The 15,101-nt window shown below is 37.2% G+C and overlaps 1 protein-coding gene across 1 annotated transcript; it reads right to left on the bottom strand.

Moving 5' to 3' along the window:
• Window positions 1-2: 2 nt before the first annotated feature.
• On the bottom strand, window positions 3-15,081 carry map2k1 (mitogen-activated protein kinase kinase 1). The gene is made up of 11 exons (XM_030136345.1): window positions 14,784-15,081; window positions 5,969-6,179; window positions 3,794-3,940; window positions 3,559-3,636; window positions 3,330-3,381; window positions 3,022-3,146; window positions 1,045-1,252; window positions 851-915; window positions 704-762; window positions 532-577; window positions 3-457 (listed from the first exon to the last, which is right to left on the bottom strand). Exons 1-11 carry the CDS (start codon window positions 14,864-14,866, stop codon window positions 344-346), a joined length of 1,188 nt encoding a protein of 395 aa, XP_029992205.1. The 5' UTR covers window positions 14,867-15,081; the 3' UTR covers window positions 3-343.
• Window positions 15,082-15,101: the final 20 nt, after the last annotated feature.

Raw genomic sequence — 15,101 nt, 5'->3', positions numbered from 1 at the left:
AGTCAGACCTGTCATTCTTTTTATTCACAAGACTCTTTATCACAACAAATTTTGAGCTTAAAGGACATGGGGTGAAGAGGAATATCAAGCACACAGGTTAAGCAGCATTTGTCATTTAAATAATTTGATCATTAGAAAAAGATGGCTTTTCAGGCAGGCCTGCAATACAGCCTAGAGTTGTTTGATAGTAAATTTCACTTGGCAAGTTGGTTTGTACACTAAATATACAACTATTGATAACACAACTTTTAACGCATTTAATACTTTATATAAACAGATACATGATACAAATCAATTCATCAGCGAACCTTGGGATGCGGTGACTGTTGAAGCAGAGCACACTTTACATGGCTGTTCCGTGGGTGGGTGTGACGGGCTGATTGAGTCCAATAGTGGTGCACAACCAACCAGCAAAATCAACCTGCTCTGCCTCAGACTGCTTGATGAAAGCATGTACCTGAAAGAAATTGAGTAGTAGGTAAAACATGGGAATTAAGCAGGCAGTGAGAGAACGCTGAAGTATCCTCTTACCATTAGCTGTTTGAGATCTGCTCTCTCTGCTGGATTCTTAATCAAACTGCAAAGAGAGAATGTGGATTAAAGTGCATTGTTGTCATTTACCACTAGATGGCACAATGAGCAGATTTTAATATTCTGTGTACATCAAATGGCACTTCAAATATTGAGCGTATTTCCTACGAACCATTTATTCACAAAATCCTGGAATTCAGTGCTAAATATCCCAGGCAGCTTAGGTGGGGGCTGAAGGTGAGAAACCAGTAAGGAATGAATAACTGCTCAGATCACAGGTATTTTAATCATCTGCAGATACATGGTTGAAAACACTCACCTCATTAACTATGTAATCAAGAAGCTCAAATATTGCCATTGGAGGTCTGCTGTCTGGTCCATATGCTAAAAAAGTAAAAAACTGCAGTAGTCACTAAAGGTAACCAGTAGTTAACGATTTTGTTTAAAGATACACACGTCTGAACAGCTAGTAAATCTTTTGAACTACTGAGCAAAGTCATAGGATGAACTTACAGCTGCCTGGTCGCCCAGGAGGCCGTGGCTTTGGAGAAGACTCGCTGGAGGCTGCTTCCCCCTCCACTGGGATGCCAAAAATCTGTTCCAGTTCCTTTGCATCAGGCGGTGGGATGGGGAAGCGTCCAATAGCCATTTCGACCAGGGACAGACCCATACTCCAGATGTCTGACTGAACCGAGTAATGGGTCCCTTGTAGACGCTCTGGCTGCATGACACACATGCAAATGTTTATGACTGTCTTTTGTATGTAGAAAAACACATGACACAATGGTTATGCTATCATTTATAAAGCAGCCATTGCAGGACATAATTGCACATATAGCCTTATTTTAGACTGGCGCACAATCATTTATGTAGTGGAAATTATGTAATGTCAAGGCACCATTGTTTCATTCACTGGGAAATTTAAAAAAAAAAAATCTCAATATCTAAATGCAAGAGTTGGCTGCATATATTCAGTGTATATTCAGGTAACTACAAGACAAATAACATTAAATGAGACTTGCAGGAGCAAATACAAAAAATAAATTGGAAATTTTATATTTGTTGAATATACAATACACTGAGGATTTAAAGTAATTCATTAGGTTCTGATAAAAAGTCAAATGAACTTCTGGCCTCATTTACTTCCTTGAAAGTATGGTAATCAGGTACATTTATCTCAAAATCTAGATAACATGTCATCTTGAAAAATTTATGAATCTAGGATTCATGGTCTGCATCTGGATCCAGATCCATATTTTAGAATCTTTTAAAGTCTTCATTTTGAGGAGACAAGGCATCTTTTCTTCACAGAGTTCCTGTTGTAAAAAATAAATTGTATGTATTCATGCTGCCTGACAATATCTACACTGGTCTACAAACAAAATACCTCCTGAATAAAAGAATTGAAAATTTGGTTGCCTATAGTTTTGTAGAGAAAGTATTCAGTCAAAATGGGAAATTATAAAAAATAAATAAGAGACTAGATAGATATTAGTCAAGGGAAGGTTTTTCTACTTATCTACCAGTTCTACTAAAGAATGCATATTAAAATACATTCACTTTTCAATTTCCTTCTTGTCTAAGATTTATAAATATATTATATAAATGTACATTAACCTATGTATATATGTGATAATAACTTTCTAAAACCTTGAAAAATGATCCAACCAGCATTTTTGTCATTTGTTTTCCAGTTCATTAACATTGAAATATGTAAGATTTGGCACATTTAATATCTGATGCAAATAATAATAACAATAATTAAAAAAAAAAGTAGACCAGCGTTACCACACTACTGAACTGAGAGGATATTTTCATTTAATTTTTAAATATGCAACACCTGATGGCCTCAGTTTCAGGGCCTCAGTTTCAGAGCTAGTATTTACACTTACTGTTCATTCTTTTTTGTATAAGATCTAGTCATACTCACTACAATAATAGAAATGACACCGAAATCACATCCTCTCCAGGTCAATAATGGTACAAAAAATTATGGTAGAAACGTGAATCCGCATCCTTGGTATATATTTTAAGGGTCAAGGAACTGATTGATAACCTCTGTCTCTTTTCATCTACTCACAGGATAATAGAATTATGGTAGATATGATCCAAGGGGGTGAAAGTCTGCAAACATGAATTGTTTTGTTCATCTTAGAACCCTCATGTTCAATACTGCAGACCATTACAAAACAACAAAAGGGCAGTTCAGCAAACACTAAAACCTTAATAAGAACTGAAGGAAAAACATGACAAACCTGAACAAAGCGTGGTGATAAAATACAGCTAGAAGTAAAACACGATTAAATGAAAAAAAAAAGAAAAGTTCAGATTAAAAAGACACTGAAAATATATAGAGGCAGTTAAAGCTGTTGAACTTTGAGCTCATCTTTTAAATGTAGATTTACAAGTGGGTAAGTGTAGCATGGATCTAAAAGTCTAATGTGTAAATAAGAGCATCAGGGGAAAAGCAGCGTGTCCACTTCAACTCACAGACATGTAAGAGCGTGTGCCCACAAAGGAGTTGGCCATGGAGTCTATGAGCTGTCCGCTCACTCCAAAGTCGCAGAGCTTGATCTCACCACGGGAATTCACTAGGATGTTAGAAGGCTTGACATCTGAAAGAGGGACATGCAGTATTTAAGGGAACACAGTGGGCAAGTATTCAGCAGAGAACAGCAAGTGAGCAGCACTGAACAAACTGCTGCAAGGGCTTTGGACATATGTTGTGATGCTTTGTTTATATCTTTCATACACACTCTTTTAGTTGATATCGCAAAATAAATAAGAGAGTTGCTGACCTCTGTGCATGATTTTATGTTTTTCCCTCAGGTAGGAGAGCCCTTTAATGACCTGGAAGGACAAAATTACTCATCAGCGTAACAAGCATACAGGACATTTAGAAGTGCAAAAGAAAAGACAAACTAAATGTCAGTTAGAAACTCAGCTTCTGTCCAAAACAACATAAATATAACCATAGTGTGAGGAGCAAAGTATAAAAGCTGTGGGAGAGGTGTTGGAGCTACCCACAGCGATGCTGACTTTGCCAAGGATCTGCTCTGGGATCTTGCCTGCTTTTTTCAGTGACTGGTCCAAAGAGCCGCCGTCCTACAGCAATCATTGAATTAAATTAACTTAAAGAATGAACATGAAAAATGTCTTCCATAATTTAGGTAGATTCAAATCAAATTTGTGCCTTGCAATGATAATTAAAAACAAAATTGCACAATTTTCAGCACAATCTGTGGTAATTAAGGAGCTTTACCATATGTTCCATGCAAATGCTGATTTCCCCGTCACTGTAAAAAGCCCCGTAGAAGCCCACGATGTAGGGGGAGTTACACTCATGCAGCACCTGCAGCTCTCTAATGATCTGGTTCCTGATGGCAGGTTTGATCTCCAGGTGAATCAGCTGCAACAGATGAGGTGTATGGGTTGGAATTTTCAATGAGATACAACACACTAGGCAATTGTACATGAGAATAGAACAAAATAAGACACAAATGAGTACTTGTTAGATTTAAAGGATGATCATGTGAAACATGTTTTAATATAGATGCAGATCGATGTTTTGGTTTGCAGATCAGTCTTTTCCTGTAAATTCCACAAAGTAGATCTTTCACCTGAAGCTGACGTTTGTCCTAATAACCCATTTTCTATGCTATTTCTATGTTACAGCTTTAGAAAAAAAAATCAAACCACTGTGAGAAAGAAGTGAAAAGTTAACATTTGTCATTCATTTAACTTTTAAGGTCTTCAGGGTTTTCTTGCATGCAAAGGTGAGTCAAAAAACACATAAAATATTAGCTTTACAAATTTAACAAAGAAATGAGGCTTATGATGTCGGGGGCCGACAGCAAGGGTATATCCCCTCAATCCCCTCAATCCTCTGCTATATATAAATCCATCCACAATAATTGTTAGACAATCGATGTAAACTCAATTTGAGCTACATCGACCTGATAGTGGTAGAATAATGGTCAGAGAACCAATTTTTCCCCACAAAACTCCACCTAGTGAATGAAAATGACACCATATGAACTCTGGATGGAAGCGAGAAAATGGACATTTGGAAGACAATCAATATAAACCAAATTTCCCCAGAAATCCTTGGAGTCTCTGTGCTTTGACAGCTCACAGGTTTTGCCTGGATCATCTCTGGATCTGCTGCTGTGGTCCTTCTTCTGTCCTGCCTTCATTGTCATCACTCATTTATCCAAATAGTTGTGATAGTGTTTACCATATAGTTAGATAGATGGTAGAGGTTTCTATTATTTGTACTAACAGTTGTAGTAGTAGTATATCCACTATTAATACTTAACTTGTAGCAGTAGTATTAACAGTTATGGACATTTGTTCCAGCAATTGGTAATTATACTAACACCAACTGTTGTACTTTTTAACAGCTCTAGTTCAGTCTGGTGTGTCTCATTGTGCATGTGTCTCCCCCTATTTCCCCCTTCTCCAGTCTCTCTCTCTCTCTCTCTCTCTCTCTCTCTCTCTCTCTCTCTTTCTCTCTCTCTCTCTCTTTCTGGTTTGAGAGTCTGGTTTCAACCAGCTCTATATATAAAGTATCATGAGATAACTTTTGTTATGATTTGGCGCCATATAAATAAAATTTGATTTGATTGATTAATTGAATTTTCTCTCAATCAGCCTGTTATTGCTTGATTTATGTTAAAAAAAAAACTGATTTTCAACTAAAGAACCCCCACTGGATGACTTATAATACTCGTAGAGAAGCTGAAATCGATAGGATTCTTCCACTAGGGGTCCCCTATGTTGGTTATCAAGAGATAAGAAATCCAACCAAATCTGTCCTAGTTATCACACTCAGTTCAGTTCAGTTGTATTTATAGAGCCCAATATCACAACAAAGTCACCTCACAAGGCTTTACAGAAATTGTTGAATTAATAAAAAAAACACAATGAAACTTCATTTGCTTTCACACAAAGGATATCCAGTGGCAGATCTGGCGGAGTTCAGGGCAAAACGATTATATCCCCGAAACTCTATTTCGGGGATATAATAATCTGTGTTTCAATTACTGACAGCAAAACCCCAAAAACAAATAACATGAAAAATAAGAGCATCTGTTGCAGAAAAACAATTAATGCTCTTAAAACAGAATCTCACAAGGTCATGTTGAAAGTGTTATGGTTTATGTGTTATGGTGAAACAGTTTTATGTAATTTCTGCAGAAAATCGCAGATGGTCTCATTATTTTAAAACCTGTTATGCACAAAAATGCAGCAATGAAAACAAAATTCCTTTTATATTCTGTGAAAATGTTGATAATCACGCCTACCTGACGCACTGAGGGAGAAGAAGTCATGCACAGTTATGTAATTCTATTATAATTTTCTCTATATTTGAGATTTAAAAGAATATAACAGCTCTCTGCAGTGGGTTCGTCATAGCGTAACTGCAGCAGCTTACCTTTCTCGCCATAATCAGACCAGAAGGACGATGGGAGACCTTGAAGACAACTCCTCCATTTCCTGCACCCAGCTCACAGATCTTTTCAAAGTCATCATCCTTCAGCTCTCCCACCTTCTGCTTTTGTGTCAAAAAGGCCTCAAGGCGTTTCCTCTGCTGTTCATCCAGTTCCAGCTCCTCTAATTTCTTCTGCAGCGCCTCCAAGTTTGTTCTTACAAAGAGAAGGTTAAAGAAAGACAGACAGAAGGATGAGAATGACAAGTAATACATGCATTATTAATCTAGACCTCCCTAAAACGAGTACAGTAAGATTTTTTAAAACTTGGAACCACAGTCCATGCTGACCTCATAGGATCCATGGTGCATCATTGCCTGGTGCCCATAAAGTCTCTTTACAATTGAAAAAAAATTACAAAAGCAAATGAATAGACAAATCTGTGGAAATTCTCACAAAAATGAGAAGTAGGTATTGAAGTTTTTTGCCTCATTTAATATGCCTCTATAGGGGCACCATTACTGCACAAAGCACATCAAGACGGTTCTGGATTTGTTGCCATGTTGGCTGTAGCGCAACCTCATCAATGGTGTCAATGGCATCAAGGATCTTTTACTTTAGGTCGCTGATGCCCCATATCTGTGTTCAGTATGCAACATCTTGAATATAACCCCATAGAAACAAATCCAGGGGAGTGATATCTGGTGAACAAGGTGTAATCGGGCCATCCCTTTTAATCCACCAGTCTGGAAATGTTTGATTTAGGAACCCATCAAAATGCAGTCCACAATGTGGAGGTGCACCATCTACCTGGAAAATGATGGTTTGTTGAAGGTCGTCCAGTTGTAGTACCACATATTCAGTCAAAAGGTCAAAGTAAACATTAGCAATAATTGATCTCTTGTTGAAGAAAAATGGACCAATGATTCAATTGCACCTGATCCCACAATGTGATTAAAAACTTTGATAACCACTGAGTATAGCGAACAAATCTAATTAACAGATCTCATCATTTGGTTTTGTAATCATTTATTTTAAATTGTAAAGACACTTTGTATGTGACAGAAAGCTCAGAGAGGAGATGAATACCACAGCCCAGGCCCAGAGGAACAATAGGCACCCATAGAATTTTTCTTCTGATTCTGATGTAGTTCCTTTCATGGCGCTGTTGTCATGGTGATCCATTACCTTGTCATGCCAGTAGTGGAATGAACTCTTCTGTCCTTGCACCTTTCCCTCACCTTCCACTTTACCTTACAACACTGTACATGTTACATTAACCACCTCCTCCAGGTAATGAACTGTCATAGAATTTAATCAGATTAAGTTTATATTTGTTATCTTTACATTGTCTTATTGTATCTTTAAGGAAAATAATGTTGTTTAATTTTGTGACATTTTAATTGAAGCTGTTATTGTTTTAGGCCATCCATTTGTTTTATATTTTAATTGGTTTCATTCTTTGCTTAAATTGCCTTCTATTGTTTAATCACTATTGTTTACCACTGCTCTGATTATTCAAATTTTTTCCAAGTACTTTTTTAGGTTTTATTGTTAATGGAATGGATTGTTCTGGTCACCAGTGTTGCAAAAAGGCTATTTTCTCATCATAATCTTACATTAAACAAGTGAATGAATGAGTATATAATTTATATATTATATATACTTTATATTATTTACAGTAATAACACTGGACAAAAAGGTACATTCTGCCTGCTACTCATTACAGATGCCGATTCCAAATCTAGCACGTCAGGATTTCAATTATGTGAACATGTAAAAAACAATTTTCCAATCTTGTACTGACACCTTTCATTTGGTATCCACAATCTGAATATAATATGTGCTAAATTGTTCAAATTTACATATAAACATGAACATCAAGCCCAGTAAAACTAATAAACCAATAAACCTCAGTAGCAGAGCCCATCATCTTAGCTCAGAACCATTCCACAGTGTTTCAGATGCCGTGTGTTGTTCTTGGGAGTTGTGACAGTTTCCCGCTGTAGAAGCAACATTAATTACCATCATGTTTGGATTGAAAAGCAGAGTACCGGGTTTCCATTTCAGAAATATCTTCATGAAATCATTCACCGTACTCATCACTTCCATCACTCATACTGGGTGGAAAAATTCAAAGTGTGAGTGAAGGAAAATAATTTTAGTCACCTTCTTCAACTCCACTTATTAATTATAAGTTGGGTCTTTATAATTACCCGGAAATGTTGTACCATTTGTAATGAATCCCAAGCTGTTAATCCTAGAGCGCTGAACTTTATAATATGGAATCACCCAATGAGTTGTCAAATCTGGACTCCAAAGACAATTCCATCTTTGAGTTTTGCATCATTTTGGACTTCACTGCACTGCACTCATTATGATGTCATGAATGCATTCTAATTTCAGATTTGGAGTCAGTGTACCTGATTTAGATAACATCAGCTATTTTTCTCCCAGTAGCAAAATTATTGTGACCAGTGTTTTCATTATTTGTACATAGTTAGTCACCTTAATAATTATTATAGTTACAAATATTACAACTTTTCAAACAATATTCTTATTAGTGTTGTTCCTGTGTGTTTGTGTAGGTTTCCTTTATACGGTCATACAACAGGTATGTAGTTTTATTTATTTTTAATGGTCATAGTTTATCATAATCATAGTTGTCTGTTCGTTTAAAACAAGAGAAAACAAGGTATAAAAGAAGCATATTATTAATGAAGCTACATGCTTCATGTAAATGTATTTAGTTAATTAGTGATTTGGTGTTATGATGTTTAAATGTCTGAAGTGTTGCTATTATCACAAAGGCTTCTCATCTTTCAGATACTACAAAAATATGGTAATTCACTTTCCTTAGTTTAAGTGCCACTCTTCCTGATTTGCACTATAATATGCTTCTGTGGTAATAAAAAGAGCATTTGGTAATCTCACTTTTTTTTTGTCTTTGTACATAATAATAACTCAGTGGAGAGCATCTAGAGCAGGGCAGTACACTCTCCTCTCTTCTACTCCACCACACAGCAAACAGAGGGTTAAGTGGTTTTATTTTTGACAGCAGGCCTGCATATCCATGGAGACGAGGTGCTGAGTTTGAGTTAGCTGTGGGTGGTGTGGGCGTTCTGTCGACAAGGGCTGGAGGTGGAAGAGGCTGGAGATAGTGAGAAGAGCAGCAGCCTGAAAGTCACTCCACACAATACTGTATGTGGGGGTGACTACAGTAGCTGTGGAATACAATGTTTCTCTGTGTGCAGAAGGAAGCGATTGTGATTGTGTTCCATCCACACAGCGTCCAAGGACAGCCACTGGGCTTGAATGCACCACATGAAACACTCCTGCAGCTTCATTTTAAAATGCTTGAAGAAGATGGCATCGCTGATCCTCACAGATATGTGAAACGTGAAAATAAAACATATACATTTTCTTCTTGTGTCTTTTGCCTACTTTGGTTTTTCCTTTTTCCAAATTTTGCACAGTAACACAGATGGCAATAACAGTAATTTAGTGGACTGAAAAGGACATGATTTACAAAGCGCTGCACAATTAGAGCTGGACTGCTCTGAAAGTCAGTTATAACAGATTGAGGAAAAAACTATCATAGGAAATTTCTTGTTAACAGATTGCTGCACTTTCACATTTCTCCAGTACATCCTTCAATTTCAACAGAAAAATATAAGAAGGCACAATCTAGATCCAGAATGCACAATCTAGCTAACACTTCATTAGTTTTTACACCTCTTTTGGGTGCATTAATTATAGTTTAGTAGCTTATCGTTGAATAAACGAAAATGTAGTTAAATTGTCATTCTGATTAGATGAAGGGCAGAAACTAACAATTGTTTTCATTGTTGAATAATCTATTTATTATTTTCCCAATTAATCAATAAATAGTTTAGTCTATGAATTGATGAAAAACACAGATCAGTCCAAAGCTCGTGTCCTTTTGGTCCAAATAATGTATATTCTTTGTAACCCTTACAGACCTAAACATCCACTGGTGATCTAAAGCAGGGGTCACCAACCCTGGTCCTCAAGATCTAATATGCTGCATGTTTTAGATGTATCCCTCTTCCAACACAAATGAAAAGCCTATCATTAAGCTCTGCAGAAGCCTGATAACAACCGTCAGGTGTACTGGAAGAAGGATGCATCTAAATCATGCTGGATAGTAGATCTCGAGGACCAGGGTTGGTGACCCCTGATCTAAAGCATCTACTGATGTAAAAATCACTGATCCTATCATACATTAAAATAATTCAAGTAAAATGCTCTCAGATATGACAGATTTGGATGTTCAGAGCCTCTGTAGTGAACGTGGAAACACTGTCATCTTCTGCAAGACAGGCTCACCAATAAAACCCATGGAGTTTGATAAGTAACGGTGGGAGCAATTTTTGTGTTCAGATATATTTTGCTGAAAAGGTAATTTATTCTTGAATTTTCTCAGTTTTGATGTATCAACCTTTCAATCTGATCTGAGCTTTTCTGAACATCTACATGATCAGTAAATTCATTAATATAGAAAAATACCTAATTTTCATTGAAAAATGCAAATTGCTGAAGATAATATTATAATGAATGGTGATGAATTGCCTAGAAAATTATTAAATGTAGATAAAAATGAATTTAGACGACAACGCAAAAATAGTTACTGGTCTTTAACATCATAGAGGAGTAAATAAAGAAGCTAATCTACTAGTGCCAATTCCTTTGCCGCAAATCAGGATACAGTGGATGATAACAATAACCAAGCAGCACTGAAACGCTTATACGGGTTAATAATTAATTTCTTTCTTGGATGCAAACTTACTTAATGTCTGCCTCTAAACAGAACAAAGCTTTTCTAAATGATAAAAGCACTGAGAAAGATCAGATCACGTCATTCCCTAAACAGTAAAGAGGCAGTTACTGTCCAGATGTATGTGGTAGTAGGAACTGATCCAGCAGTTTAGCAAATGGCCTGAACGGGTCTATCCAGAACAGGTTGTTTTTATTTGGTCTCAGATCTCCTCTGATAACATTACATGCTTGGCAGTACAGTCGTCCAATGGCTGACTGCCATTTCAAGCTGAGAAAGCATCTGGTGGGCTGGAATGGCTATTCCTTCTCACCGCAGTGAAATGGTCTGGTCTGAATGGAAACCCACTGACTGAACACACACCACCTGTGCTTCTACAAGTGTACTATCCTCTATGGTACAAACTACACAAAATAATCAGAAACACTACGTTTTTTTAGTATGAGCTATAATATGATATAGTTATAATATACTATGAGCGACTGGAAAAGCCACCTTAAATCATCAAATGCTGTGTCAAAACAGTGGCTGTTATAAATCAAACTGGATTTCATCTAATGTGTATCTTTTATGCTGTTCATCATCTGAACCAGGAAGAGGCAGTACCAACCTGTCAAGAAGAGGTATCACTGTAGCACTATATATGTAAGACTGCCAGGTCAAATCCCAAAGCAGAACACTGCATCTAATAAATGTATTAAATTTGACTTCTATTTAGGGAATGCATTTTGTGCTCACTGTCACTACAATGGCTCATGGGGAGTTTTGAATATAACAGAGCTATTGTTAATGTTATTAGCAACACTGGGGAAAAAGAAAAAAGAAAAACCTGTGATATGAAATGGCATACTGGGAGGAGCTAAGCTGTTCCATAAAAGAAATATTAATCATATATGCTCCGTCATCCACACAACCCTGAGACATCTAATCTGTCAGAACCAGAACCACCTGCCAGGATGAAATCAGTGCAGACTTACAGCTGTCTACTCCAATAAAAACTCCATGACAAGATTTTATGGGATTTTGTTGCATTTGCATCTATCTATCTATCTATCTATCTATCTATCTATCTATCTATCTATCTATCTATCTATCTATCTATCTATCTATCTATCTATCTATCTATCTATCTATCTATCTATCTATCTATCTATCTATCTATCCATCCATCCATCCATCCATCCATCCATCCATCCATCCATCCATCCATCCATCCATCCATCCATCCTTCCTTCCTTCCTTCCTTCCTTCCTTCCTTCCAATACAAGGCTCTGATTCATGATATACCATGAAACTGTGCCCCTGTAATTATAACCAAATGAACTTGGCTCTCACATTTTAAGAATGGATTCAGGTCTAAACATGAAAACAGGCAGCTGTTGTGACACAAGTGTGTTCATAGAACTTTGGATCATTTCACACTGCCAGATTTATTGCTCAAGTCAGATTTACTGCTCAGATTTGTCTCTTTATTTGGCTGTTCACATTAATGGTACTCCTAATGGGCAGCTCTGAAATAACTGGGATGTGCAAAAAAAACCCAGCATTCAGCATGTTATCGTAGCAAACATGGGGGTTGTTGATATGTACATGAAACTGAAGAATAAGGGAGCAGATGATAACACGGATGACAGTGAAGAAAAAGAAAGCCAATTGTGACTTCCACCACTAGTCTGACTTAAAGTGAAATGAATTCTAATAAAACACTGCAAAAAAAATCACACCTGTATCTGATTTACACATATGGAAGTGGCCAGAACCAGAACTGAGAAAATCAGATTCCATGTGTTTGTTGCTGCTCAAAATGTCCTAAAAAACAGATCTGAGTTATATATGAGAGAAAAAATGTTATTCGGGCCACATCTACCTGCAGTCTGAACAAAGCTTTTGTGCCTGCAGACTGTTCATCTACCTCCTCCGGACTGAAACAGGATTTTCTTTTCTTCTCAGTTTGCTTTCCGTCACACAGTTGAAAGTGAGGACCCACATTAAATTGTCTTTTTATGGAAAGAGGTCTAAGGCTCGATGGCTTTTCTGTCACAACACAAAGGTATTACAGGGCAAGTACATACACACACATGGACTGTGAGTTGTCGCTGTGGTGGAAAGAAGACCAATCCCTCCTCAGCAGCAGCTATTTCCAAATCTTTGGATAAGAGCTCTCGAGTCTGACATGTTGCTCCTCTTTGGCCCGCCACAGCTTGCCCGGAAGCAGCAGGAATGCACTCGGCACCAGTCAAGCATTGTGTCATTAACAACTACTACCAAGCAAAGCCAAGACACAGCTCGCCTGTTTTACATTATTATTGTGTTGCTGACCCTCCGGCATAAAAGCAAAAAGTGTTTGAACATCTGCAAATGTCTTTCATGACTCTGGGAAATCCTGGAAAAATGACAACAAACATGTTAACGTAGATATTAAGTCATTCTATTCAGTTTTAATCACTACATGATATTGTTCATGAAATGAGCACCGTAAAGTTTTAGGTATGTCCTTTTCAGCTGATTAGATTTAATGCAGGGTTTGATTTCAGTCCACGGGTTGGTTAGTTTTTCTTTGTAAAAACCTGAAAGGGTACATTACTTTCAGATGTATGATCTAATGATGAAACAATGAAATATTCCGCCTCAACAACACATTTGAAAACCAGCCATCACGAGGGATGACATGTTATGTAATCATGTTTTTTTTTTTTTTTTTTATCTGATCCAGGCTCTTGAAGGATGGACTGGACCTCTCTCTAAAGCACAGTGTCACAGTAGTTTAATATCATCATTACTGTGTTTTATGGTGCAACTTCCTTGATGCGCAGATATATTATTGAGCTTACTCCCTCTAAAAAGGTCAATCTCTGACTAATAATTGTCCACACAGTGAGTTGAGAGAGCGTGTTTGTTGTTACATGACTGTGAACAGATCATCTGGGTTTTCTGTCTACTGGTTTGAGCAAAAACAATACCATCAACTGTTCCCATACCTGCTTGATAATAGGAATTACATAATAATGCTTGTTTATTGTAGTATTATGCTTCTTTATATAATTTCAAAATGGAATAGTTTTACATAGAAATGTAGTAGAACTGTGCAGTGAAAAATGTACTTTAATCAGACCAAATTAAAATTAAGGAAGTATTGAACACTGAAAAAGTGTGAGCTGCATCTATGCAAAGTATTTTACAGCATATTTGCGATGTGCATTTTCAATAATAATTACATGGTACACTGTTGCCCATAAAGTTGGAATAAAAATATTTTCACCTCTTTTCAAAAAATGAGTGCAACAATGTGACAATTATTCTTGATAGATAAAGTCAAACTGGGACTCACTGGTCAAAGGTGGTTACTGAAATAGGAATAAAAAGATAAAAAGAGGAACGTGACAACTTTATGGGCAACAGTGTATATCTATCTATCTATCTATCTATCTATCTATCTATCTATCTAGCTATCTAGCTATCTAGCTATCTATCTATCTATCTAAAGATAATGTTCAATTTAGGACTGCAACAAGTGATATTTTGCATGGTAGATTATTTTTGTCATTAATTGATTAAATGTTTAGTGTATAAAAAATTAGGAAAAAAAGAAATGCCCAAAAGAAAAGTGCCCAAGATGAAGACCTTAAGTTGACAGAAAAAAACAAAATATTCATATTCAGTCAGAGAATTTTGACATAAAATCTCAAAACTGCTGTGAATTGATTGAATATTAATGGCTGCAGCTCTTACTCTTGCTTTTCCTCACAATGTATCACACACACACACACACACACACACACACACACACACACACACACACACACACAAACTGGTGCAGTGTCATATTGATGACTTGAAGTATAAGTTTGCCCATTAACTGTGCAGAGGCTGCTCATGTAGGAGGCTTTAGCAGCTGTCAGGGGCAGGTGTCAGATTGTGAACATCAATGTGTTGGAAAGTATCAGCACCAGATCCAGATCCAGATCCAGATCCAGACACATCATCACACTGACCAGTCTGCAGCAGATGGACGCAACACTCACTCTGTGGCTCCGGTTCCGTTGATCGTGTTTCCATCCGGGATCGGGTTGAGTTGGATCGGCTCTGGCTTCCTTCTCTTCTGCATGTTGGTGCTGGTGGAGGTGAGACCACAGCTGCACAAATGTGGAGAATATGGATGCAAAGCCTGCAGGGAGAGGAGCTCTGCTGTCAGATCCGCACACCCTGGACCGTCGACAGTGTCAGAAAAATCACTGTTATGAAGATCTGGAGGAACAGCGGAACTGGAATTCTTCTTAATGGGTGGACGTGAATGATCCTGGAGATGAAACGTCACGAAAATATTTACGTTCGTCTTCCGG

This window comes from Sphaeramia orbicularis, chromosome 6, assembly GCF_902148855.1.
Source record: "Sphaeramia orbicularis chromosome 6, fSphaOr1.1, whole genome shotgun sequence".
Lineage (NCBI taxonomy): Eukaryota > Metazoa > Chordata > Actinopteri > Kurtiformes > Apogonidae > Sphaeramia > Sphaeramia orbicularis.
Note: the sequence above shows the minus strand (reverse complement) of the source record. Positions and strands in the feature narration are given on the sequence as shown.

Excerpts from the sequence above, each read along its gene's own strand:
- map2k1 (XM_030136345.1), bottom strand. The coding sequence starts at position 14,866 with ATGCAGAAGAGAAGGAAGCCAGAGCCGATCCAACTCAACCCGATCCCG. Across the intron at positions 3,637-3,793 it reads GCATTTGCATGGAACATATG|GACGGCGGCTCTTTGGACCA; the intron begins GTAAAGCTCCTT and ends TGATTGCTGTAG. Across the intron at positions 578-703 it reads CAGGATTTTGTGAATAAATG|TTTGATTAAGAATCCAGCAG; the intron begins GTTCGTAGGAAA and ends CTCTCTTTGCAG.